We start from the raw sequence: 23,013 nt of genomic DNA on the forward strand, positions 1-23,013 counted from the left end.
AAACTCTACTGGTCAGGCCCCAGAGGCAACAGTGGTGGCTTTGTCCTGTCTAACCAGTCACTTATGGGCTGTGCTCAAAGGCAGCTTCATAATACAGAGGCGCAGACTGAGTCCAGGCTACACACTGCAAGAGATGACCATGGGTTTCTCCTGACCAACCTCAAAGAGGACTCAATAAAACTAGAAAAGATGCGGAAAGGGCTGACAAGGTTGATCAAAGGTACAGAGTAACTCTTCAGCTTAGGAAAAGATGACTGCAGGGAAAGGATATGACAAAGGTCTGTAAAATCAGGTGTGGGATGGAGATGGCAGGCAGGGAAGGGAGCATCAGATGAAAGTGGCAGGTGGGAGGCTCAAAACAAATATACAAGGAAATACTTCTGACATACTGTGTTCCTAAACTGCAGAACAGGTGCTGTTGTAGGTGCTAGAGGTCTGGTTTTAAAATGCAGTTGGACAAGATCATGGAAGAAAAACTCCTCGAGGTCTACCAAACACCAGCTTTAGCTCAGGACTTGAGCCACAAAGTGCTGGAGGCTAGGAGAGGGTAACGGGAAACATCCTCACGTTCTTGCCCTGTTCTTGTACTCCTCTCTGTACCTGTGTTACTGGCAACTGGCACAAAAAGAGACTGATCTGGATGGATAATTGGCCTGACCTGGTACATTTGTTCTTGTCTTCTAACTGAAAATGAGTTTCAAAGCAGTAAAAATAGTCATGTAACCTCACATCTAAGGTGCCTTTATTCTAGTGCCATCCACACTATGATTATGATAAAACATTTTTCCACAGTCTAAAGTTAACCATTTGTAAAATGATACTAATGGTGCCCATCTTCTAAAGATACTCCAAGATCTACAACTGAGCAAATGACACAATGACCAGGAGTTACACATGTTATTAACCAAAACCTGTCAGCCACCCAAGTGTGTCAACATGTGCCAGTGCTCAAGTCCAAATAGTCAAAGATCTGTGACAAGGCCTTAAAAGAAGATGTAAAAAGACATCAGGCATTAAATTTGATTTTCAGAAGCACCGTTGCTGAGTATATAATGCTTTTTGAGGTCAAATCCTCCTTTTTTGTGTTTATTTTGCAATCCAGAACAGGGGGGCTCAGGCTGCTGTTTTCAGAAGCGTGAAGGGTCAAGTCCAGACCTACGTGGCCTGTTGATGGTTACGGGATGGTGCAACACCAGTGACAGGATCGAACCTGGTGGATTCCTGACTCCTATCAGGAAAGAGGGTGGGGAGGAAAAAGCAAACTGGAATTGCACTGCCAGCGATGCAGAGAAGATGTATCCAAGTCACCTTTAAACACAACGCTTGGAAAAGCTGTGTCAGCACAGCTGGGAAGCAAGGTAAATTACAGCTTGTTAGAGGGCAGTTAGGAAGGCCCCAGTCTCCTTTAAATTAGCAACCAGCTAATTTAGATTCGGCTTCTGTAGAGTTACTTTGCACAGCAGGGCCTGCAGTAGAGGCACGCTCATGTCTACGTGGTCTCCGAGGGTCGAGGCAGTGCTGTGAACCCGCCTTGGCAGCCGTTCATCTGCAGTGACACTCATGCTATTCCCCATCCCTGCACAGAGGAAAAAACCTCCTCTATTATGATTTCTTCAGTCTAATTCTTTTGTAGTTTAAGCTGACTTTCTCCTCCATGTGTATAGCCTCATCGCCATCATTTTCAGCTGAGAGCAAGCATCAAGCGTATCATTCCACGTCCTGACCAGTCACCAGCTCCTTCCAACAGAGCAGCAGCATCTCTCGATCTCCAGACAGTTTTGTAATTAAATTTTAAAGAGTTCTGCTCGCTCATTGGTTTTGTAGTAGGCTTTCATTTCAGCTGGCAGCTCGCTCCCATAATATAATCATTTCTCTACGAATCTCCTCAGTTAGGATTAGTTTTGTCGGTCTTGACTATTATGCTTTTTCTGTATTGTTCTCCTACACCTCAAGGTTAGTTTATGTTCTTGAGATTTCTTGTAGGGAACTCGGTGCTTCGCTTTGTGCTCTGTATCAGACTGGTGTTTATTTTGGGAAAAAATTGTCATTATTTACAATAAGAGCCTTGTTTTACAACCCTGCAGTTTGAAGTTCAAATAGACTTCACATTGTGTGTAGGCTCCAGTTTTCCTATTACCGCTGCCAAGAAGGATCTCCATAAAGTTTTAAAGGACCTGGCTGATAGAAAGGAAAACTCTGGTATCCTTTTAGAAAGGAAGAAAAAACAAAATCTGACAGCAAAAGAAAGTTGTCACCTGCTCTGGGATAAGGAGGAGATTTTTATTGCAGCTCAGTGGAGGCAGCAGTCTCTTTAGAGACAGAAGAAGCACTTCTAACCGTCTTGCCAGCTAATTGAGGTAAAAACCAGTTTAATGTCATGAAAACATCGTATGTGGAGAATGCCGGTACCAGGAACTCTGCTCTTTCCTACAGGAAATTTTGTATCTGTGCCAAATCTGCTGCCAGGCTGAAGCTGGAAGTAAAATCACTAAACAGGGCATTTGCTGGCAATAACTCCTGCAATTTGGGAGGAATTTTTGCCTTTTGGTGCATATAGCGCTATCACCTCCAGTAACAGCAACTAACATCTCCAGGAGACTCGGCTATGAATGCACTAGTCTTTGAGCGAGCATGTACAGTGACCAAGTTCCATTGCTCTCATCTCCTCATTCCTGTGCATGTATTAGAGACACTCATCCAAACACGCACAGTGATGAAGCTCTCGCTCCCCAAAACGCAGTGACAGGGGGCCAGGCTCATACCTGGGGTAGGCTTATGGGCTTTGCATCACTGGACCTTTCCAATGAATGGTTTTCTTCTGTCCAAAAAGCCTACGTTTCTATTTTCACACTTCCGTGTCTCCTGTTTTGGAATGCACTTAGGATATCTAATTACTTTGCAGTGCAGTTCCTTCAGAGCTCCAAAACTGATTAAAAAGAGCACCCAGTGAAGAGGGGAAGAATATGGGTCAGATCCCCAGATGGTGTAAAAGCAGTGGATCTCAAGTGAGGTAAAAAAATGTAGCAAGAACTAATTCTACTTTTTTTTTTTCCCCCCTTGTAGTAATATGCTTTGAGCTTGGAAACAATGGTGGGAGTTGGGGGTCATCACCACCTTTCACCGCTCCCCCTTTGCACAGGTATCCTCCTGACAAGGTGCGTGTCACCACTGAAAGCTGTTTATCTTAGTTCTAGCAAGATGAACTAAATGTAAAAAACACAACTCATAATACTACATAAAAATAAGAATCAGAATACACAGGGCAGGGGCAGTTAAGTGCTACACATTTCGGTATCAGCTATGTCTGCAAATCGTCAGCCCAAAAAGGTCATTAAAATAATCTGGGCTTTTATCAAGAACAAACTCTTGCTGACTGATAACGTTGAATGCATGATGTTAATTCCAGCCATCTCTGGAAGCTAAATTAACCCCTTCCTGAGCGTCACACATGCTGCCTGTGATATATGAGCTGTCTTCGTGCAAATTCGGTTCTTCTCCCATCAAAGGCATTTTCAGTTAATTCTGTAGCTCTTTAACAAGTTTTTCATCTTGTTGCTATTTTGCCTTCACACCTACTGCCCTATCTTCACAAGGATTTATTCCGTTCCCTTCAGGTGTGAGCACTAGCTGAGTTTGGAGGAGAAATAATATCATTTGCACATCCCTTAGGGTGCAGAGGACTCTGCCCCTACCAGGTGCCAAACTCTCAGCACCTATTAACTTCAACACGAGACAGCAGTGACTTTACTAACAGCGTTCAACTCTTTTCCCGTTTGGGTCCCTCGCAGACTTCCGCAGGCACCAGTAACAATGTCATAAATGAGCAGGGATTTTGGTAACATACCCGAGAGCACAGGAGGCAATCAGGTCTAACGACTGAGCTGCAGATCTGCTTACTCAGAAGATTAGATCCCTTACGCGCCTTAACCAATCTAGGCAACATCTCACATGGTTTTCAGCATCCCGTGCACTAGGTTGATAACTGCAAACCCACCCACACTGTGGGGTTTCCGAACTAAATCGATTCCCCTCAAATATTTGTTTTTCTTGATAGATTATTTATAAGAGGTTTCAAATGCTCCCTCCTTCAGTCGATAGCTGACTCTACAGCTTTTGCTATCACTGCCCCCTCTGATTTACTTTGGTTTTCTTTCCTGGAGATCAAGGTGATCTATTTTTAGTGCAGGGACTGGTTAAGTGAGGAGTTGCTATAGTGACAGATAGCTGATACAAACCAAGTCCCACTGCAACTCCTCGGGCTGGTAAATGAACACTACCCAAAGTGGGGCAGCAGCTGGGGGTGCCCAGACACTGCTCAGCTCAGGGGGGCATTAATAACTGCCCAGGACTCTCAAGGTCATGATTAACTTATAAGAAAAGGCCAGAAGGCAGCCTGAGTGTCTTCTGTAGGAAGCGCACATCTCGCTGCCTTTGTTGGCCCAATAAATGAGTCAATGGTGGTCTTGGGCTTCACAGTGGTCTCCTTCTGCTGCTCTGCTGATACAAACCAGCTGAACAAGGAGCCTTAGCCGCCTCCACCTGAGAAGTCACTGTGTTCTTGAAAATTTATCAAAGAAGAGCAGTTGTATGCCAGTGCTGAGAATTGGGTGGGAAAAGACGCACAATCGGGATATTTGCAACTTCAGCTCTCCTTGCAACTGAACAGCTGAGCATCGCAGCAATGTTGGTTGCAAGGGATGTCTGGAGGCCTCTTCTCCAATCTCCCACTCAAAGCAGGTCTGGTGTCAAACAAGACCAGGTCAGCCATGGTTTTGGCTAGCTGAGTCTTAAAAATCTCCAAGGATGGAGAAGCTACAACCTCTCTACGTTACCTGTGCCAGTGCCACACCACCCTCTTGAGGGAGTTTTTGCTAACATCCAGTCTGATCCTTCTCAGACACAAACTCTTTTATTCCTTCTTTTACCATTTTCCACCACTAAGAAGAGTCTGACTCTATCACCTTTGAAACTCCTTCAGGCAGTTGCAGGCTGCTATTAGATTGCCCCTTAGCCTTCTCTCTGCTGGACAAAAAAAAGCCTAGTTTCCTCAACCTCTCCTCATAGGTCCCAAAACATCTGCTCGAGGTCCCAGAACATCTTGGTAGTCCTCCAGGGAAACCCTCTCCAGTTTCCCCGCATTTTTGTGATGGAGGGACCAGATATAAGACACCCTATTCCAGGTGCAGCCCCACCAGCACCAGGTGGAGAGGGATAATAACCTTCCTTGACTGGCTTGCTCCATGTCTCCTGATGTAGCCCAGTATATGGTTCACTTTATTGATAATGACAGCACATTTTTGGGTCATTTTCCAGATTACATCCACCACAAACCCAAGTCCTTCTCACTGGGAGTCAGACATCAGTGCCCAGCGTGTACTGCTGCATAGGCTCACCTCACCATCCAGGTCACTAATAAACATTACGAGTCCCCACACTGATCTCTGAGTGTTGACCATCCCTAAATTCAGGTATGTCCCTTGGGAAATGTCAACATTATTCCAGCTTCTCATCCTTTTGACTCAGTCCTTCTCTCGAGGACGCTGGTACAATCCTCACCTCTGAACACCCACACGACTTTTGTTGCCACTATTGCAGCAAGAACCTCTCTGTGGCCAGCTTTTTGTCTCACTCATGTCTCTGGTTGACTTTCCATGTCATTTCTCTCTCATCTGTATGTCTTAAACTGATTTCTTGCCCTATCCTTTTTAATTATCTCTAATTATACTATATACAAGCAGTGGAGATGTCACAAATTATCTGTTCCTCTCCAGGAGCATCGCCCACCGGGAAAGGCAGGATTGTCACAGGAATCCTACGTACACTGTCATAATTCTTGCACTGACTGAAATCAAACCGCGGGGCCAGATGGGCAGGATCTGTTAAACAATCCGGTGACTGTAGCTCTGAGCGTGTCAAAAGGGTCCTTGTTATCCCATGGAGAACACAGCACTGGGAAGCAGCTGTTTTCTGGAAAAAACTCTGAAGAAACAACAGGATGCTCTTAATTAATGTCAGCTAATCCTATCATCCCTCCGCCAGCCAAATCGCCCCAACTTTATCACAGGAGGAGCAGAAAAAGGACAGGATGAGAAGTCCTCAGTGCAAGTGTGTGATGCAGCACTGGTTCTTAAACCAAGAAAGGCTGCGTGACCTTTCCAGCACGGAGAATTCAAGCCTCTAAGCCAAGCCTGCCAGTTGCACAATGATATCTCACAGAGCAGCGCTTCGTCTCTCGAGACTTAAGCCTTTGCGTTTCAGTACAACTCTGTAATGACAGTAAAATGGACAAAACAATTTTGAGGCGTTAAATCCCGCCGCGCCGAGCACTTTTGAGTCCTTGAACTGCTTTTAGGTTGGACAAGAATAAAGGTGAAAGTAGAAAACAGCTGAATCCTGGTAATTCCTGGGATTTGCTGATCCAATAAACCTGACAAACAAACTGCCTTAACAACATCTTTTAAATCACACTCTTGGGCAATTCACTGAAACTTTGAGCAAGGAGTCAATAGTCCAAAACATTGATTTCTAATTAAACAAAAGTACCCACCTACCTCAATGCTACTGTCAAGTGGAATTTTAGGCTGTGAAAACAAATCTGGGCTTGAAATTTGCTATTAAAACCTGGCAGCAGCATTTGTAATATAGATGCACGGGAGTATAAATAAATTGTGGTCTAGCTTAGCACATTCAAATCGAGTAGAAAGTCAGTCTAGGAGAACAGCTTCTCATACAGATATTCCTCTGAAAGTCAGAGCCCTTGAAAAGTACGAGTGGAAGAAGCATAGAAAAAAAATGATCCCTATGCTGCTCCCAACTGGAGCAGTAAGGATGAGAGAGGATGAATCAGTAATTCCAGTGATTTCTGGTACGTAGGTTGTGACCCTCCAGCATCCATCACGAAGGCACTCTGGGCTGTGTTCATTAAACTGAGATGCCGTATACGAAAGCCTTATCTACATCATTTGCTTTTCACCTCACAAATGAATCAGATATAGTTAATTATATCACAAGGCTGCAGAGAAGGTGTTCCAGCCTTACATACATATCAGAAGTGACCTGCTACCTGAAGATAACAGAAGTGGGGGACGGAAAAAGGAAATCCTGATAAATACATAAATATCGTCGGCTTTCAGAAACAGGTGGTGTCCGCATCCGCTTTCGCTCGCGGTTAGTGCCCAGCTTCCTTCCGTCTCAGTTTCTCCTTTTCCACCTCAATGAACCCCTCCTCATACTTGTATTTCACAGCTTTACCTACATTCAATCCCAAGATTTGCTTTTAATTTCTCTCTGGTCTTTCAGAAATAACATTCATCCTGCTGTTCCAAATAACAACATTTAAATAGTAGTAGAGCTAAAGAAAATTCTCCTTAAGACAGTAAGAAACCTGAAGTCTCCATGCTGCTACTGCAGGGGACAAACACCTGCACCCACGAGCACTAACAAGGACCGTGACTACATGGACTCCTCCCAGATGGGAGCTCTCCCTGCCCAAAACCTGTACAGTTTGTAAAACAGGCTGCCCAAAGGGAGGCTGGCCCTGCTGGTCTCACCCACCACATTGTTGACAACAGCATGCCAATGCCGAGTCATTCAGTTATTCATAATAAATAAGTATTTTGGATCAAACTTTGCAACGAGATGCACAGAGCTGCCTGGGGCAGGACTGGGAAAAAGTGTTGGTGGGCAGATTCATTTGCAGCACCAATATGTAAATTTGTTCCTCAAGAGAACATGTTGTATTTTCACATGTATAACCTGTCCTTCAGACAAAAATAACTTTCTTTCAAAATAAATTACTTGGAGAATTTGTATTCTTGGACAACTCATCATGAGAGCAAATATTCTACATCATCTTTAAGTCCACAAAGGGCTGCAGAGGAAAGATGCTGCTGGGCTCTGCACCAGGGAAGGAGCGAGGGAAGAGCTGGGGGCAAAGCACTCTGCTCTATATACCTCCATTTCAACTTCCACCACATCACTGGAGGTTTTCCGTGCTTTATTACAACCTGAATTTACTGGTACCTGCTTGAAAATATCTTGCTGATTTTATTGTTTCATGGGCACAGTCCTTTTCCTCCCATTCAGAATCACAGAATCATAGAATTGTAGAATGGTTTGGGTTGGAAGGGACCTTAAGATCATCTAGTTCCAATCCCCCTGCCATGGACAGGGACACCTTCCACTAGACCAGGTTGCTCAAAGCCTCATCCAACCTGGCCTTAAACACTTCCAGTGATGACCTATCCACAACTTCTCTGGGAAACCTGTTCCAGAATGCTTCAAAGCTGTGTACGAAGCTGCGATATGCCAGAAAGCAGCAGCACAGCGACCATAAGGAAGAAGAAAATGGCAAAATAAAAAGTCTCTAACATTTTACCAGGCTCATCACTGCTTTTCTCCTTCCTGACAACCAACTGTAGAAATTTCACAGCTTCCAGGTCTCGGAGCTCTCTGTAGTACAAGATTAATCAGTACTCATCAGCCAGGGCTGCACATTTTCTAAAATCACTGTCAGCCCAACGGAGCATAAAAACCAGCAGAGAAAATCATTAACAAAACAAAGTGGTCTCAGTTTCTCATGCCCAAGTTCTGATGCTGGTCGTTTTAAGCTGCTTTTCAGGAGCAACAGAATTTTGCTCTTTCAGACGGAACATGCAGTGATCTCCTCACTCTCATTTATTTCTCTAGATTTTTTTTTTTCCTGCAGTTTCTCCCCCACTGCCTCATAACAGAAACATCCAACCAGAATGAAGAAAATAAATATCTCAGCTTTGGTCCTCCCACAAGCAGCATCACCCATTTTGGGGCGAAGCACCAGATGATCTGCAGTCCCCTAGGCTGGAGAAGCAGGAGATCAAGTCATAGAATCACAGAATGGTTTGGGTTGGAAGGGACGATGTGAGCCAGGTTAATGTATTCCTCAGGTTTCCATTTGCACTTGGAGAGGTTGTGAACCACCTACTCTTTGGCTTGGTGCAAGACCTTGCCCATGGACTGCTGTCTGAGCTGATCACACTGTAGGGCATGCTAACTCCATGTGTGATCACTGATGCAGTCACCACACCTCCAATGCAGAGGAGGAACAGTATGATTTCTCTGCTTGACACACGACCCACAGTCACCCCCAACTCCAGGTGTCTCTGAAGGACTATGACAAGCTATGGAAGAAGAACTGTGCATTTTTGACTTAAAGGGGAAGACATTTCCCCTTGGGTTTAGTGTTTAATGATACTCTAAAGTACAGCACCTCCTAGATCAGCTCCAGAGACTCAGCAGCCCTCCATCGCACAGCGGTTAGCAGGGACACGGGATAAAACATGTGAACTGAGTGCCACCAGTGTGGCTGCAGCAAGTTACAGAGCGACTCAGGGACAAGCCTCTGCCCTTCACACTGGGACTGCGCGATTCGTGTACACGACGGGGGCCAAAACATGTTTGCACATGTTAAGTATTGAGGTCTGAGCCATTCAACAGGCTAAGTCCTAAATTAGTCCAAATTTGCACCTAATTATAACAGCCGACAGGGAAATTGTCTTTGAGAGCGTTACTGAGGCGGGACAGGTCAGGGGCGGAGGGGCAGCACTGAGGTTTGCTTGGAGCCCCTTGGACCCAACTTGTTGGGGCTCAGCTTTGGCCCCTGCTGATTAAAATCCACAGCAACAAATCCCAAAAGGAGCAGCATTGGCAAGGAGAAGCTTCCTGGGCATTGCTGGAGCGAGACCAGAGGAGGTTCATGAAGATGATTCGCGGGTTGGAGCACCTCTGTGAAGACAGGCTGAGAGAGTTGGGGTTGTTCAGCCTGGAGAAGAGAAGGCTCTGGGGATATCTTACAGCAGCCTTCCAGTACCTAAAGGGGGTCTATGAGAAAGCTAGAGAAGGACTTTTTACAGGAGCATGGAGTGACAGGACAAGGGGCAATGGCTTTGAACTAAAAGAGGGGAAATTTAGATTAGATATAAGGAAGAAATTCTTCCCTCTGAGGTTGGTGAGGCACTGGAACAGGTTGCCCAGAGAAGCTGTGGATGCCCCATCCCTGGAAGTGTTCAAGGCCAGGTTGGATGAGGCTTTGAGCAACCTGGTCTGTGGCAGGGAGTTGGGACTAGATCATCTCTAAAGTCCCCTCCAACTCAAACCATTCTATGTGGCTAAAAGCCTCCAAAATGAGCCGTGTGAGGCTCGATGCCTGGGCACAAGGCAGCACCAAGGGTCACGGTGGCCACATGTGCTGCAGAGCAGTTCCTTTGCTGGGCATTCATAGCTCGGGTAGGGAAGAAACACTTTTAACATAATACCTTTTGCATGTGTCATTCAATCCTTCACGGATGGTGTCCTTTAAAGGGCAGAGCAATTAGCCTCGCCGGGGCCAAAAAGTCATCCCCTTCAGAAATGCCACAGAGCCTATCTATTTACAACACACCAGGCTGCAGCAAGAGCTGGCAGAAAAGCTGCCAGCAACCCTGCACAGGCAAGCAGCTGCAATAGGAAGGAAGAAACTCTGCGGTGGTGATCCAGAGGTTGGAGAAATTTTGGGTAATCTCAGTCCTCAGCCCTGCCAGAACCATATTGCATAAATCAGCTTCCCTGCTGTTAGGTGGACAGCTCAAGTTTTGAGGTCTGTCAGTTGCTCCTCTCCTGGAGCAAAGCTGCAGGCTCTCTGCCTTTCACCCCACAGCTCTCCTTGCTCTCGTTTGCTCCTGGTGCTCATTCACACTTTTCTCCTTCCCCTCTCTCAGTGCTCTCTGCTTCTGTTCGGCCATACTAAGGTCTCCTCCTGTTATTCCCTTGGCATAAAAGGACCGTAAGGCTCCAAAACTAGGAAGCTACAGGTATGCTCACCCTTGGTAATGCCACCTTCCCCTTCTCTACTGGGATGTGGACTCCTTCATCGGTGCAGAGGAAGGACGAGGTTTAGCTCAATTGATACACAGAAGAAAGTATTACTTGATAACTTTAGTTGCGGTGGCCCGATTGTGTCTATCCCTGGAAAGACGAGAAGCCTCGTTGGCCCAATCCTGTCTACAATGACCAGAGGACTTAGAACACCTACAGAGATGGCCAAGAAAAATCAGACAATCCTGATTCCATTAGTCCAGGTGACAGATCACCCCTTTCCGGGACATCAGAGGATTTTTTCCTCTTCTTTCCTTTTCCACTCCTTTTCTGAATACAGTCCAAGTTTATTCAGCAACAGGGAGGCTGCTGCAGCAGCACGGCCACTCCAGAAGAGCAGGGTGGGAAGGCCCGTGTAGTGTCACAATCAGTCATTTCTCATCCCTGATGACAGATGGCAACTAAAGGTGACGCACCACTGCATGACCAAACCTGATGAGCCACCAAGCCCGGTTGCTACCGACACTCCTGCTCGCCCCTAATTCTGATCATCAAACCTGCTGAGCGCTGGCGCTTCCCTTGGGAGCTGCTCGGAAAGTGTTTAGTAAGGCGTAACAGCTACAAGACACAGATTAAATCTAGCAAATAAAGCAAAGCTTTCATTTCGACATTGCCCGGCAAATAATTAAGGCCATTGGGAAAAAAAAAAAAAAAAAAAAAGGCATTTGCAAGTGTTAACCTGTTTCCCGAAAAGGAATCTCAGACTCCACTGGCATAGCAGAGGCAATCCCCGCTGAAGAGCATCCGAGGAAGGCAGCAACCCAGCCTCACCCCTTTGCTTTTTCCTACTCTTGTGACTTGTAGCTCTTTGTTTATGATGAAAATGCGATGCAGGGACCTGACCTGGTCACGCTCTACAAGAATGGCATTTGCAAAATCTGTAGAGTAAACACTACAGAAAACTCTGCCTAATGCCCTCTGTGTACCACTGGAGTGGGCTATGCAGCTGGATTAATGGGAATGAGGATAAGGAGAAGCACATTTTTTGGCGTTTCTGGCATTACACTTTCAGCTTTTTTTTATAACTGTCACAAACATTACAGTTCGTATAGTCAGTATTCTTGGTGCAAGACAAATTATTTTCTCTGTGGAGGAAGATAAGGATGGGGTTTAGAGTTAGACTCCGAGGAAGAAGAGTTGCAACACTATGTTTAGTGCTTCCAGCAGCGAATCCTTCTGCAGCTGTGGACTATTCCCATCTCATTGAGGAAACAACAAGAAGAGGGTGAATTAGCAGCTCAAAGTTCCAGTAATCACTCAGTCAAAAAATCACACATATGTTTCTACCTGGGTGGGAGTTTAGGGGTTTTAATCAAACATTTGGGAATATTTTTGCTCATCTGGGCAATTTGTAATCTAAATTTTCCCCTCTTCTTGCATAAATTTTGTTACCTGCCTTTGTGCATCTTGATGACACACTTCAAAGACCTGGGTCCTATCTTATTCATAAGACTGTACTACCACTCTAGCAGAAACCCTCGGACAGGTTTAGGGGAATGTAGAATAAGGCACAGTACCATAGATTTAAAAACACTTAACTGTACAGACAGGAACAAAGGGAGAAGCATTTGCAAGGACACCTTAAAAACAACACAACCGCCCACTATATAAATCGCAAAATATTAAATAATAGAAAAACAAGCTTTCTGGGCAGCCACCCATCCATCAATAGCAACTCCTCATCACTAAATCTCTATGTACCTCTCCCCACTGTCCCCACAGTCCCACACAACTCATACCTTTGTCATTCTGCTGGATTTAACACAGTGACTCCTGACTGATAGAGCGTAAAAAAGAGCCTTGCCTATCAGTTGTATGAATCAGCCTCTCAAAACTGTGCCTTATCTGGCTGATTCAGTGTAACACCAGTTTTAAACCTCTTAGTCACAGGACAGAACCCCTCAGCAGCCCTCATGGTCTTTGGGGAACCACAGTTGCAAACCAGCTACCATTAGTCTATGCGGGAAATGCATTAAACATTATATTTCTTCACTATTCTTAAGAAATACATCCAGATCCCATCAGAATGCCCCTTGTCTCCTCGCCAGCTGATCCCCATGGGATACATCAAGATTCTCTGACACATACAACTCCACACCTGAACTAAAGTGAACACCCAGTGATCAGGAAAAGCTTTCGATTACTCAGTTAGGTCCCTAACTGCAACTCAGACACAATTATATTGGCAACTGCGGTACCAGAAAGATATGGTTTTAAATGCATTACTTATCAGATTGATCGGAAATTTTTCTCTACTTTGAAGAGAAAGTTCCTCTTTCAATATATAGTGTTACCCCTAACTGAGCATTTAGTTTCTATTTTTCTATTAAAGTAACATTAGTCAACAGCCCCTTTTGAATACATGTCATAGCACTTACTGTAAACCTTCCCGTAACATCACTCTCTTCCTGAAGTTTACACCTGACGTGTGTTACAGGTGTCAGCTCAGATACTCATCTCTGGTGCAAACCAACATAGAAATTACCTCCACACCAACAACCGCACGATTCAGCCAGCAACACTGGGAAGCACAACACTGTTGCTCGATTATTCGCTATCCCCCACTCACTGCCCTCTCCCAAAGACCAATGTCCCTCCTCTTTGGATGGGTAACGCAGATGGTCCTTACCGAACAGGCCACGAGGATCAGACTGGCGTCTCTCCGAGCTTTTGCACTGCTCCTTTCTCTTCTTGCTCCCTCTAAAGCTACCGAAACGCTTCATGAGCTGCAACATGCACTCGCGCGGCGGCAGCTGTCGGTCATGCCCAGGATTGAAGAAAAAAAACCCTCAGATGTGATCCGAAGGCAACACGAGGGGCAAGGAAAGGTGTTGCTTACACCAATCGCCCAGGTGCGAGAAAATAAAGCTCCAGAAAGACCATGTGGCTGCAAAAAAAGTCCAGCTCCTCCAAGGTGCCCGGTTGTGGTCCTCGTGGAGAGCTGCTCCGCAGCAGGCTGCCAAACCTCACACACCAGGCGCTTCCAGTCTTAATTCCAGCGTACAGTAACTCGCCTGCAAGTATCTGTGGGCACGGGGAGAGGTTCAAAGTCTGCCCAGCCCGCAGCCACGGAGCTCTTATCCGTCAGCCGTCAGAAGCCTCAGAGACCGAAGCAACGTTTCCCAGCGGATCAGCTCATGCGGAAAAGGTCAGGAACCGCCTGATAAGCTCCCTCATTTGAAAAATAGTAACTATGCAAAGGAGCCACAAGCCCTCTTGAAGGGAATTGTCATGTGCAGCCCAGCATGATGACTCTTTAAAAAGGCTGTAAAAGGAAACCACCCCTGGACAGACAATTCCTGGCAGCGAGCGTCCCGGGCACACTCACACCGTGACATGACATCACCCAACTATTTTGATTCATGTGTGCTGGGTCTTCGCAGCGACAGCACAGTCCAGCTGCCTATCGATGAGCTCCGAAACGTCCGGCCCTCCGCGACTAATGGCTAAAGGATTCATGGGAACGAGCTTCTGCCAATTCATAAAAAGAAGGCTGAAACTTTCTGGAAACCGTAGCTGGAGAGATGGGCTGGATGCTCTAGTGCTGTGCCCTCCTCGTGCTAACGCTTATCTATATGCTCTGCACAGATTGCTCCATGGAAATTTGCTGTCTGCAAAGCAAAAGGCACCCGGGACAGCTGTGGGTAACACAATTGAAATCCACCTCGTGGTCTTTTCAATGCGACAGACATTCATGGGGCTGTTGCTCATCCCAGCCGGCCGGGGTGTCTTATGTTAGGCTCCGAGTCTGTCCATTTAGAGCTGTTTATTTTAGGAAAGGGGTGAGCAGCGTGGGCTAGATCTGGAGCAGCTGGAAAGGGGTACAAGCATGAACCAAGGCATGGTCAAACTATCACAGTCAACCTTCTTAAGATCACAGGAAATGTTCAGTTAAAGCAAAAGCTTTTTTTTTTTTTTAAATCACAGAGCACCAGCCTTTCCTCTGGACATCATTGGAACGTGAGGCTCAGATCTTTCAAAAATCAAATCCCGTATGAGTAATGGGTAATAAGAGTCTTGGTTTTTTAATTCCTAAGAGGAATTAAAGGCCATATCACCTTTTTCCTCTACAAAGAAGCATGCCTTCTTCTTTGTGCCCATGATTGCTCCTGGGCCTTAATATCATTAGAAAGGAAAAGAAAAATCAGTCGTGACTACTGCAGAAAAGATCTTTATCAACATGGATTCCTTAAAAGCTCTGGTCTTTCAGAAAGATGGCTGTCTCCAAGGCACCCATGCAAGGATGTCCCAGGACTTCAGGGACCCCAAGCAAAGGTGCAGAGATGACAGCAGGTTCCTCTGCCATCCTCAGTTACCAGGGACTTCTCTCAGTCTACCCAATGAAGAACGTGGAAGAAGACAGTACAGAGGGCACCTATGTACTTCCACTTAGCGATCGAAATAATCAAATTATTAACAAGACACTTAATTACCTGCCAGATAAGGCTCTCATGAAAATCCAAGTGAGGAACCACAATAACTAATTTAAGGCTGTTCCTAGCCTTTCCCCTCCTGACTTGTCCTCCTACTTTCTTTATCCCCATCTTTGTGGCCCTGTTTCAGCTCTTTAAGTGAAGATCCCAGTGCTTTTCACCAAATAACAATCTTTTGCATAAAATAGCCTGTTAGCACAGCACTTTTAGAAAGCCCCTTCTCCAGCCCCTCCCTTGAGGCTGTTCACCCAGCACAAAGGAGAGGCAGGCTGAGAATGAGAAGTGTTTAGGGATTGGCAGGGGAAAGTGTTGGTGTTACTGAAATATTTGTTTTAACACAGTCGTAGGAAGTGTCATGCTCTTCGCACCCCATCTGGCCTTGTGTGACCACCGCATTTACTTCTGCAAGCTTCATCTTCACTGTCCCTTCCCTTCATTCTGCCGTGCTCATCCCACCATGACTGAGACAGTAGCTGTAGTGGGACAAGCTCTGGCTCTCCCCATAAGCACGTCACAGGCCAGCTCTCAACCTTCCATGAGACTCATGACCTTCACAGTCTTTCTCACTTGAAAAACAGTTGCCCAATAGCAAAACTCAATCTTACTTGCTGCAATTTAAGCCTATTGCTTCTTTTATTCACCATGCATATGGAGAACAGTGTTCCGTTTGCTCTAAAGCAGCCCTTGACATATTTGATGTCAGTTATCCAGTTCCCTTTCCAGTCTTTACTTGGCCAAAGACACGAGAAATGCTGCCTACAACACCAATACAATCTGGACCTCAAGTTTCCCCCCTTTAGAAAAGCATTCCTCGTTCTTCAGTGACAAAAGGACCGCGGAGAATGACTTAACGTCATCAGAAACCAAAAAATTTAAATCCCTTTTTAATGAGATGAGAATTGGTATTGCTTCAGCATGGAAACAGCCCCCTTTTTGATAAAGGCCAAGGATAAACAGTAGCTGATGACCTTTTCAAGCAGGGCCATTGCACCAGGAGGGCTCATTTCCCCTTACTAAGGAAAGCAGCAAAACCCTAATGTTTCTGCACAGAGCTCCCAGAAAACAAAACAGGGCAGTTTAACAACTGACTTTCACAATAATTTGTTAAAAAAAGCACTAAGTGCTTTGAGTATAATCATTTTATGTCCCACAGCTAATGGTCTAATAGATACTAGCACATTTACACCAGATACTACATCTTCTTAATGATTCCAGTGGAAGGTTCCTATAAAACTAATAATAAAAAGCCGGGCTTCAAAGAGCTCCTTTGGGGCCATCTATGTTCTGGAGATTGAAAGCACAAATCCCCTCCAAACAACCACGAAATGGACTCTTGTCAAGCTACTTTAAAGTCTCCAAAATTAGTTACAGCATGTTATGTTTCTTAAGCTGCATAAGGATAACACCATCCCCTTCAAAAAACCCTACCCAGGCTTGGTCTGAGATGTACCAAGCTCTGGACAGTTTATTAAAATTATTTGAGGGGAAGGAGCAAACAAACACTCGTGCATGTGTGTGAAATGTTTCCTAGTGCGGCTGTATCTGCTCAGCTGGCTGGACCCAAGCCATTTCATGGCCTTAGAGCAGTCTCTACGCTGACACCTCGCCAACCTGCCTCCAGCCCCATCATCCTTGCCCCAAACCATCTGTGTCTCTGAGAGTTTTACTTCGGTGACCTAGTGTCCAGTCCAAAACAGAGCCTGAAAAAGGCTCTAGAGCTAAAAAAGGACCTATATCTCCTGGAGATCTCCCTTATGCCAATTCTTGCCTTCATCCCATCAGCTGTCTGTGTGCCCAGCTCACCTGGCAATGTCCTCCCCTGCTCATCCCAGCCCTTCATCCCCTTAAACCACCTGTTGTTTTTTTTTAAAAAAGGGAGGCTGGAGTACAAAAAGTAGGAAAGATAAATCTTCTGCTGCTTTTTTTTTCACTAATTCACAGGGCCACATAAGTCTCACAGCAGAAGCCGTCTGCAATCCCACCTGAAAAAGGCCCGTCCATGGTCAGGCTCTCTCTTCTCGAGGCTTCATGCTTTTCAGTTTTCCATCTCAGGATAAAAGCACCTTTTGTACCTCCCCTCAGCGATTTAACCTAATCCTTCAGGCAGTAACATAACAAAAATCTTCCTTTCTCTGGATGCAACGTGAAGATTTGTTCTACGAGTGTAGAACACTCGGGTTGAGTGATCAGATTTGGTCTCCAGATAGGAAATACAGAAAATGCCATCGCACCAACCGAGCGCAGCCATCACAGCGTGTCTGGCCCAGCTGTCAGAGTTTTGAAACACAAACTGATTTATCCATCTCATGGAGGTGTAAATTCTGCGCCATGGTGCAAATAGTTCAAATGCTGCCATTTTGAACCGTTTCCTCACTTCTCACTTGCCTTTTTAATAGGAGATTTAACCTGATGTACAAATGCAGCAGCAGAGCGCGGGACAGGCAATGGGGACCAGTTAGCGCTATCAGGTTTTATTCTGGTGTGAAAATGGAAAAAACAATACTTTCCTCCTTCAAATTTAAGAACTTACTTAAAACAAAAGAGGAAGGCTAAAAAGAATATGTATTCCTCCAGTGACAATTAACGCTTCAACTGATTTCAGACTGCAGATCAGCAAAACCAAGTATTTCCCTTTCCTCGTTGCTGAGAATTTCCTTGTTCAAAATTCCCTCTGTTTTTGCCATTACTCAAAGAAGTAAAGTTCAGATCCACCCTTAGAAGGGTGAAGCACAAATCACGTTTACGTTTCTACATGGATCACATTTTTCTGCCTTGTTCTCCTTAAAAATTTCCCTAAATTGGAATTTTTCTAAATTTCTCTTCTCTATTCTACAGACTGATGTTGGCAAAATGAAACATTTTCTATCATAGTCAGTGGTGCCAGGACGTGCTTACAAGCCTCACAACACCAGACTGGTTTTAACTGAAACTGAATTTCATATAAATAGCAAACCTGGAAAGTATTTCAAAATAACACACAAATAAATATGTAAAAAAGATCTTTGCTCTAAAAAACCCAGCTCAAGACTACGAGTGATGTAACACACAGTAACAAAAAGCCTGTTTTGCCTGAATGCCATTTGCAGGCTGGTTGAAGAGAGCACGCAGCCAGTGTTTTCAAAGGGAAACACCAACTCCCATTTTCTCCATCTGGTCCAAGTCCAGCTCACACCCCATAAAAGAACTGCAAGTTTATGACTCCAAGCTGGGCTCAATTACTTCTCATAATCATAACCAAGTGTTCCACTGTAATGAGTTTTTGTCTTTATCCCCTTTTTTTATACTACTTCATGCTGCTTTCACTGTGCATTAAGAAAGGTTTCAATCTCTGAGGCTCTCAGGCTGGCACTAAATTGGTTTTGAAAAATCTGAAAGTTTAATTTTACTTCTTTTTAGCAGTCCCAAAGGTGCACGCTAGATTTCCCAGAACTCTTGGTAAATTACTTATAAATTACATCCTGACGTCTTTGTGATGTTTTTCTATCCTACCTTTCCAGAGCTTATAATATGAACCAGCAGGAGTGGGAGTAACGGCAATGGTAGTGTTGGCATACTGGTGATTTCTGCTAAGAAAAACACTGTATTCCAGGCTCAGAGCACCTACCCCAAAAGACCGATATGCTGGGACTGATCTCTATGATCCTATCCAAATGATAATTGTATCATTTCCCCATATCCTACTAATAAACTGTGGTGCATATGTTTCCAGCACTCACTTCTTCAGCAATTTCAGCTCGTAATGTGAAAAATGGAGCCGTTCGTATATACGCTGCAATCTGGCTGTGCTCAAAACAGCAAAATAGTATTTGATCCAGCAAGTACAGGATGTCTGGTGTGACAACACAACTCCTGAAATTTAATAAGTTCTCAGCTAAAGGAAAACATCTCAGCAGTAACTTTTACAAAAAAGTAGTAAAGGCAATAAAGTTCCTTAGAAGTATTTTTCCACTTGTGCCTTTCTCATCTCTTCTTGCTTCTCTTTCTTCTTGCTTCTATCAAGTCTTTCAACCATATCCATCCACCAAACCTTGAGGAGGTAGGATTCATTGGAACATCACAAATCTCTTTTTCATCCTCTTGTTCTTTCTATCCCACTTCCTCACTTCTCATGCAGGATTGGAGCAGATTAAAGTTGTAATGGGCATTGTAGGGCTGAACGAAATATTCCCTTCAGTTTAAAGTAAAGAAAAAGTCTTTCAACCAGCACTGAACAGGTCACAAACTGAACAACAGTAAACTAATAAAGCCAGAAATTACTCCAAGAAAGTGATACATTAGGGATGGCCAGTACCTGAAGAGTGAAATTCATGCCACTGTCCCACTCCAAAGTACAAAAGACTGAAAATCAGAGCACCATGACTCCACAGAAACATAGTCCTCCAACGATTCGGCCTTAGGAGATTTACTTGGAGAGAAGATGAAAACTCACTGAATTAGCAACAGTTTGCACCAATCCTCAGCTGTCCTTGGATGTCAACCCTACACAAACCCAGCCAGCATCCTTCATTGCACAGCCACAGCCACCACATTTGCAACTCAGAAGCCAGGAGGAACATCAGCAGTAAAACAGCTTCACACACATTTACTTCAGTTTTAACATTCACACTGGCACATTTATCACAAAATACAACTTTAGTGACAAATATGCACATTGGAAGCAATGCCCTCACCCTAAAATCTAGAAAGGATGATAAGATTTCAAAGTGATTTCAAGTTCTGCATCCCTCTGCTCCCCCAACAACCAGATGCATCTGACAGCTAAAGTCTGGAAATTTGCTTACACACAAAATAAGACGACAAAGAGACTCTTCTCCTGACTCAATACTATTATTATCTACTGGTTTTGGTTGGAAATAATCTTAAGTGCTCCCTAACAATAAAAATGCTTTCAGTGCAATTTTGGAGTTGACAGTCATCCCACAAATGACCCATTCCTATGCTACAGTGGATATAATAAAGACATATGCGCTACATATATTATACACAGAAAATCAGAGACAGTAGTCAGCAACATCCTATTAGACATGTGAGACAATGCAGAAATGCTGACTAAGAGAAAACTGAACCACACCTCAAAATCTAAATACTTAGCTAATGCTTTAGAAGTCTTTCTCATTCCTGGCTTCAGCAACTTCACCGATTAAGTTCTTCAGTGAAAAGAGGGACCTCAAATCTGCCAAAACTCAAGGACGGAGCATTTTGCGTATGTGTGCCTCTCCTGCTCTTAGCTGCTGTGATGGCGCAGGAGAGCCCAAGGACCATGTTCAGGTTACCTATAGGAGTATCTAAGGCAGGTGTTTACCCAGAAAGGACATTTTCTGTAAACTATTGCAAATGTTTTGTTGACAGTGAAAGCAGGGTCTTGTAGCATTAGACCAGCGGTGAGCTGAATTGCTCACTGAACTCAAACTCAAAGCTCACAAAATCCCAATGACTAGCTGGGTAAGCCACAGGAAGGGCTTTGACTACTTATCATATAGCCACTGACAGTATGCTTACATGAATGGCTAAGGACATCGCACAGGACTGGATCCCAATTCGATGAACTAAACACAGGCGTAATGCCAAGAGGGGAAATTCCTAAAGGATCACCCAACACTGCGTTGTCATTACAAATGGGATTGCTCCAGCAAGGGGGATTATAACGGAAAGGGAGGAATCCACTGTGCGCAGACAGGGACTGCACTGAAATCCAACCCCCTGCACAGCCTCTTTGCATTGCAGCCAGCTCCCTCCACCTATTTGTTCAAGTCACCCCTAACAAACACAGTAGACTTTCATCTGGTGGTTAAGAAACAACACAAGGGAGTTTAAAAAACAACCCCCCTTCAAGATCTATCTATTTTCTACCCTTACCTTTCCTATTAATTAATGATTCTGAAGCATTGTTAGTTGAAAGGAAAGGAATAAATCCAAGCACATTGCATACTTTAATGTCAGAATAATTGAACAACTGGCAAACCAGCTCTGTTAACTTCCCAAGATAAACATCTCAGGAGCCACCACCAGCTAGATCTCACCTCTTCATCTTCAGCAGAAGGGAGGTAAGTATCATGGCTTGTAGCTTCTTTGCAAAGGAAAAAGAGACTTTCCAAAAGTCCTCGTGCAGCAGGCTGGCACGAGGCCGGCGAGGAACAGAAGAAGGCGGAGGTCTGTTGGACTTGACGCTCTGCTTCTTCCTTTGCAAGAACATGACATATCGTTCAGACTGTGTTAAACCACTGTGTGTGTGAGGTGGCTGTCTCACATGTCCCAGCTCCAAAGAGATTACTAGAATTAGTCACCCAGATTACGGAAGATCTGCCAGAGCAGATGGGAGCATAGAGGAGAAGCATTCATTATCACATACGTGAGGTCTGGAAGAGAAATCATTCAAAGCCTTTCTCATTTCTCTTTCCAGGTTGTTTTTTTTTGTTTTTTTTCTGGGGGGAGGGGTGGTGGTGGTGGTATGATTTTTTGCACCCAGGCCAACCCTAGCAATTTAGTTAGCAAAAGAAACTCTCCTGACTTTTTAAGAGACATGAAAGAACAGTGAGAAAGACAGACCCTGCAGTTTACTGAGACAGTAACAGAGGTACCTCAGCAATCTGCCAGGGTACAGAAGGGAAAAAGACCAAGGCAGTGGACATGTAAGGGAAAACTGACATTGTTTTAATGTCTACAATGAGCTAGAAACCATCCAAGCCCAAATATTTTCCATTTCTTGATGGTTCTACCATTTGGTGCAACTGGCAGACAGGTAACTTAGAAAAAAGCACCCGACACATCCACGGCATCCAGCTGGGAAGCAGCTTCGACTGCAGGAGCCACAAGCCTATGACAGGAGTGAATCACGGGATCGAGTAGGATAGCTTGGATGGTAGAAAGTTCCCTGTTTGTTCCCTGTGCAAGTGAAAGCACCAAGCACTGTAAAGTTCAGAGTTGTTATATTTAAGATTGTGTGAAAAATCGCAGTGGGTTGGCTGGGACAAACGCAGACATGAATTAGAGAAAGATTTTTGTCTTCATGCCTAGATGACAGAAGGGCTGGAAATCTGGGAGCTACAAGGCAGTAAGAGAGTATTCCTAGAAAAGCCAACTCTGCCAGTCTGCACACACAATACCTGGCAGGAGAAAAAATAGTCTGAAACCTTTCACAACAGTTACCAATAAAGGAAGAGACTGGAAAGGCTGTCAGTTGTGTCCTTGGGGGGACTGCCTGAAAGGCAGAGAGAGAGCAGGGAAGAGGCAGCATCACAGTAACAACATTTCTGCAACACTTCCTTGGTTATTTAGGTTTTGGGATGCATGTGTGAATCAGAGGGCAGGTACCAGTGTTCGAGTACGTCCCAGTTTGACACAGTTCAGGGCGACAACAAGTAGCCAGCATCTTTCCCCGTTCACTTCATCAAAACCCATGAAGCCTCAAATTGAGGAGAGCCTGGAGAAGAGAAGGCTCCAGGGAGACCTTCTAGAAGCCTTCCATTACCTAAAGGGGGCCTACAAGAAAGCTGGAGAGGGACTTTTGACAAGGGCATGTAGTGATAGGACAGGGGGCAATGTCTTTAAACTGAAAGAGGGGAGATTTAGATTGGATATAAGGAGGAAATTCTTCACTCTGAAGGCAGCGAGGCACTGGAACAGGTTGCCCAGAGAAGTTGTGGATGCCCCTTCCCTTGAAGTGTTCAAGGCCAGGTTGAATGAGGCTTTG

General features: G+C 44.8%; 1 protein-coding gene across 3 annotated transcripts in view; it reads right to left on the minus strand.

Moving 5' to 3' along the window:
- PRKAG2 (protein kinase AMP-activated non-catalytic subunit gamma 2) overlaps nt 1-23,013 on the minus strand; it is a 159,619-nt gene that overhangs the window by 105,902 nt on the left and 30,704 nt on the right. The window contains exon 1 of one of the 3 annotated variants that reach the window (XM_086615055.1): nt 13,520-13,625. The exons of 1 other annotated variant lie outside the window; for it this stretch is intronic. In XM_086615055.1, the coding sequence (XP_086471181.1) occupies nt 13,520-13,625 (106 nt within the window). Of the gene's footprint in view, nt 1-13,519; nt 13,626-23,013 lie in introns of those variants that run through there. One more of the 3 variants, XM_086615056.1, reaches the window with a different exon arrangement.

Source organism: Tauraco erythrolophus, chromosome 7 (genome assembly GCF_009769465.1).
Source record: "Tauraco erythrolophus isolate bTauEry1 chromosome 7, bTauEry1.pri, whole genome shotgun sequence".
NCBI lineage: Eukaryota > Metazoa > Chordata > Aves > Musophagiformes > Musophagidae > Tauraco > Tauraco erythrolophus.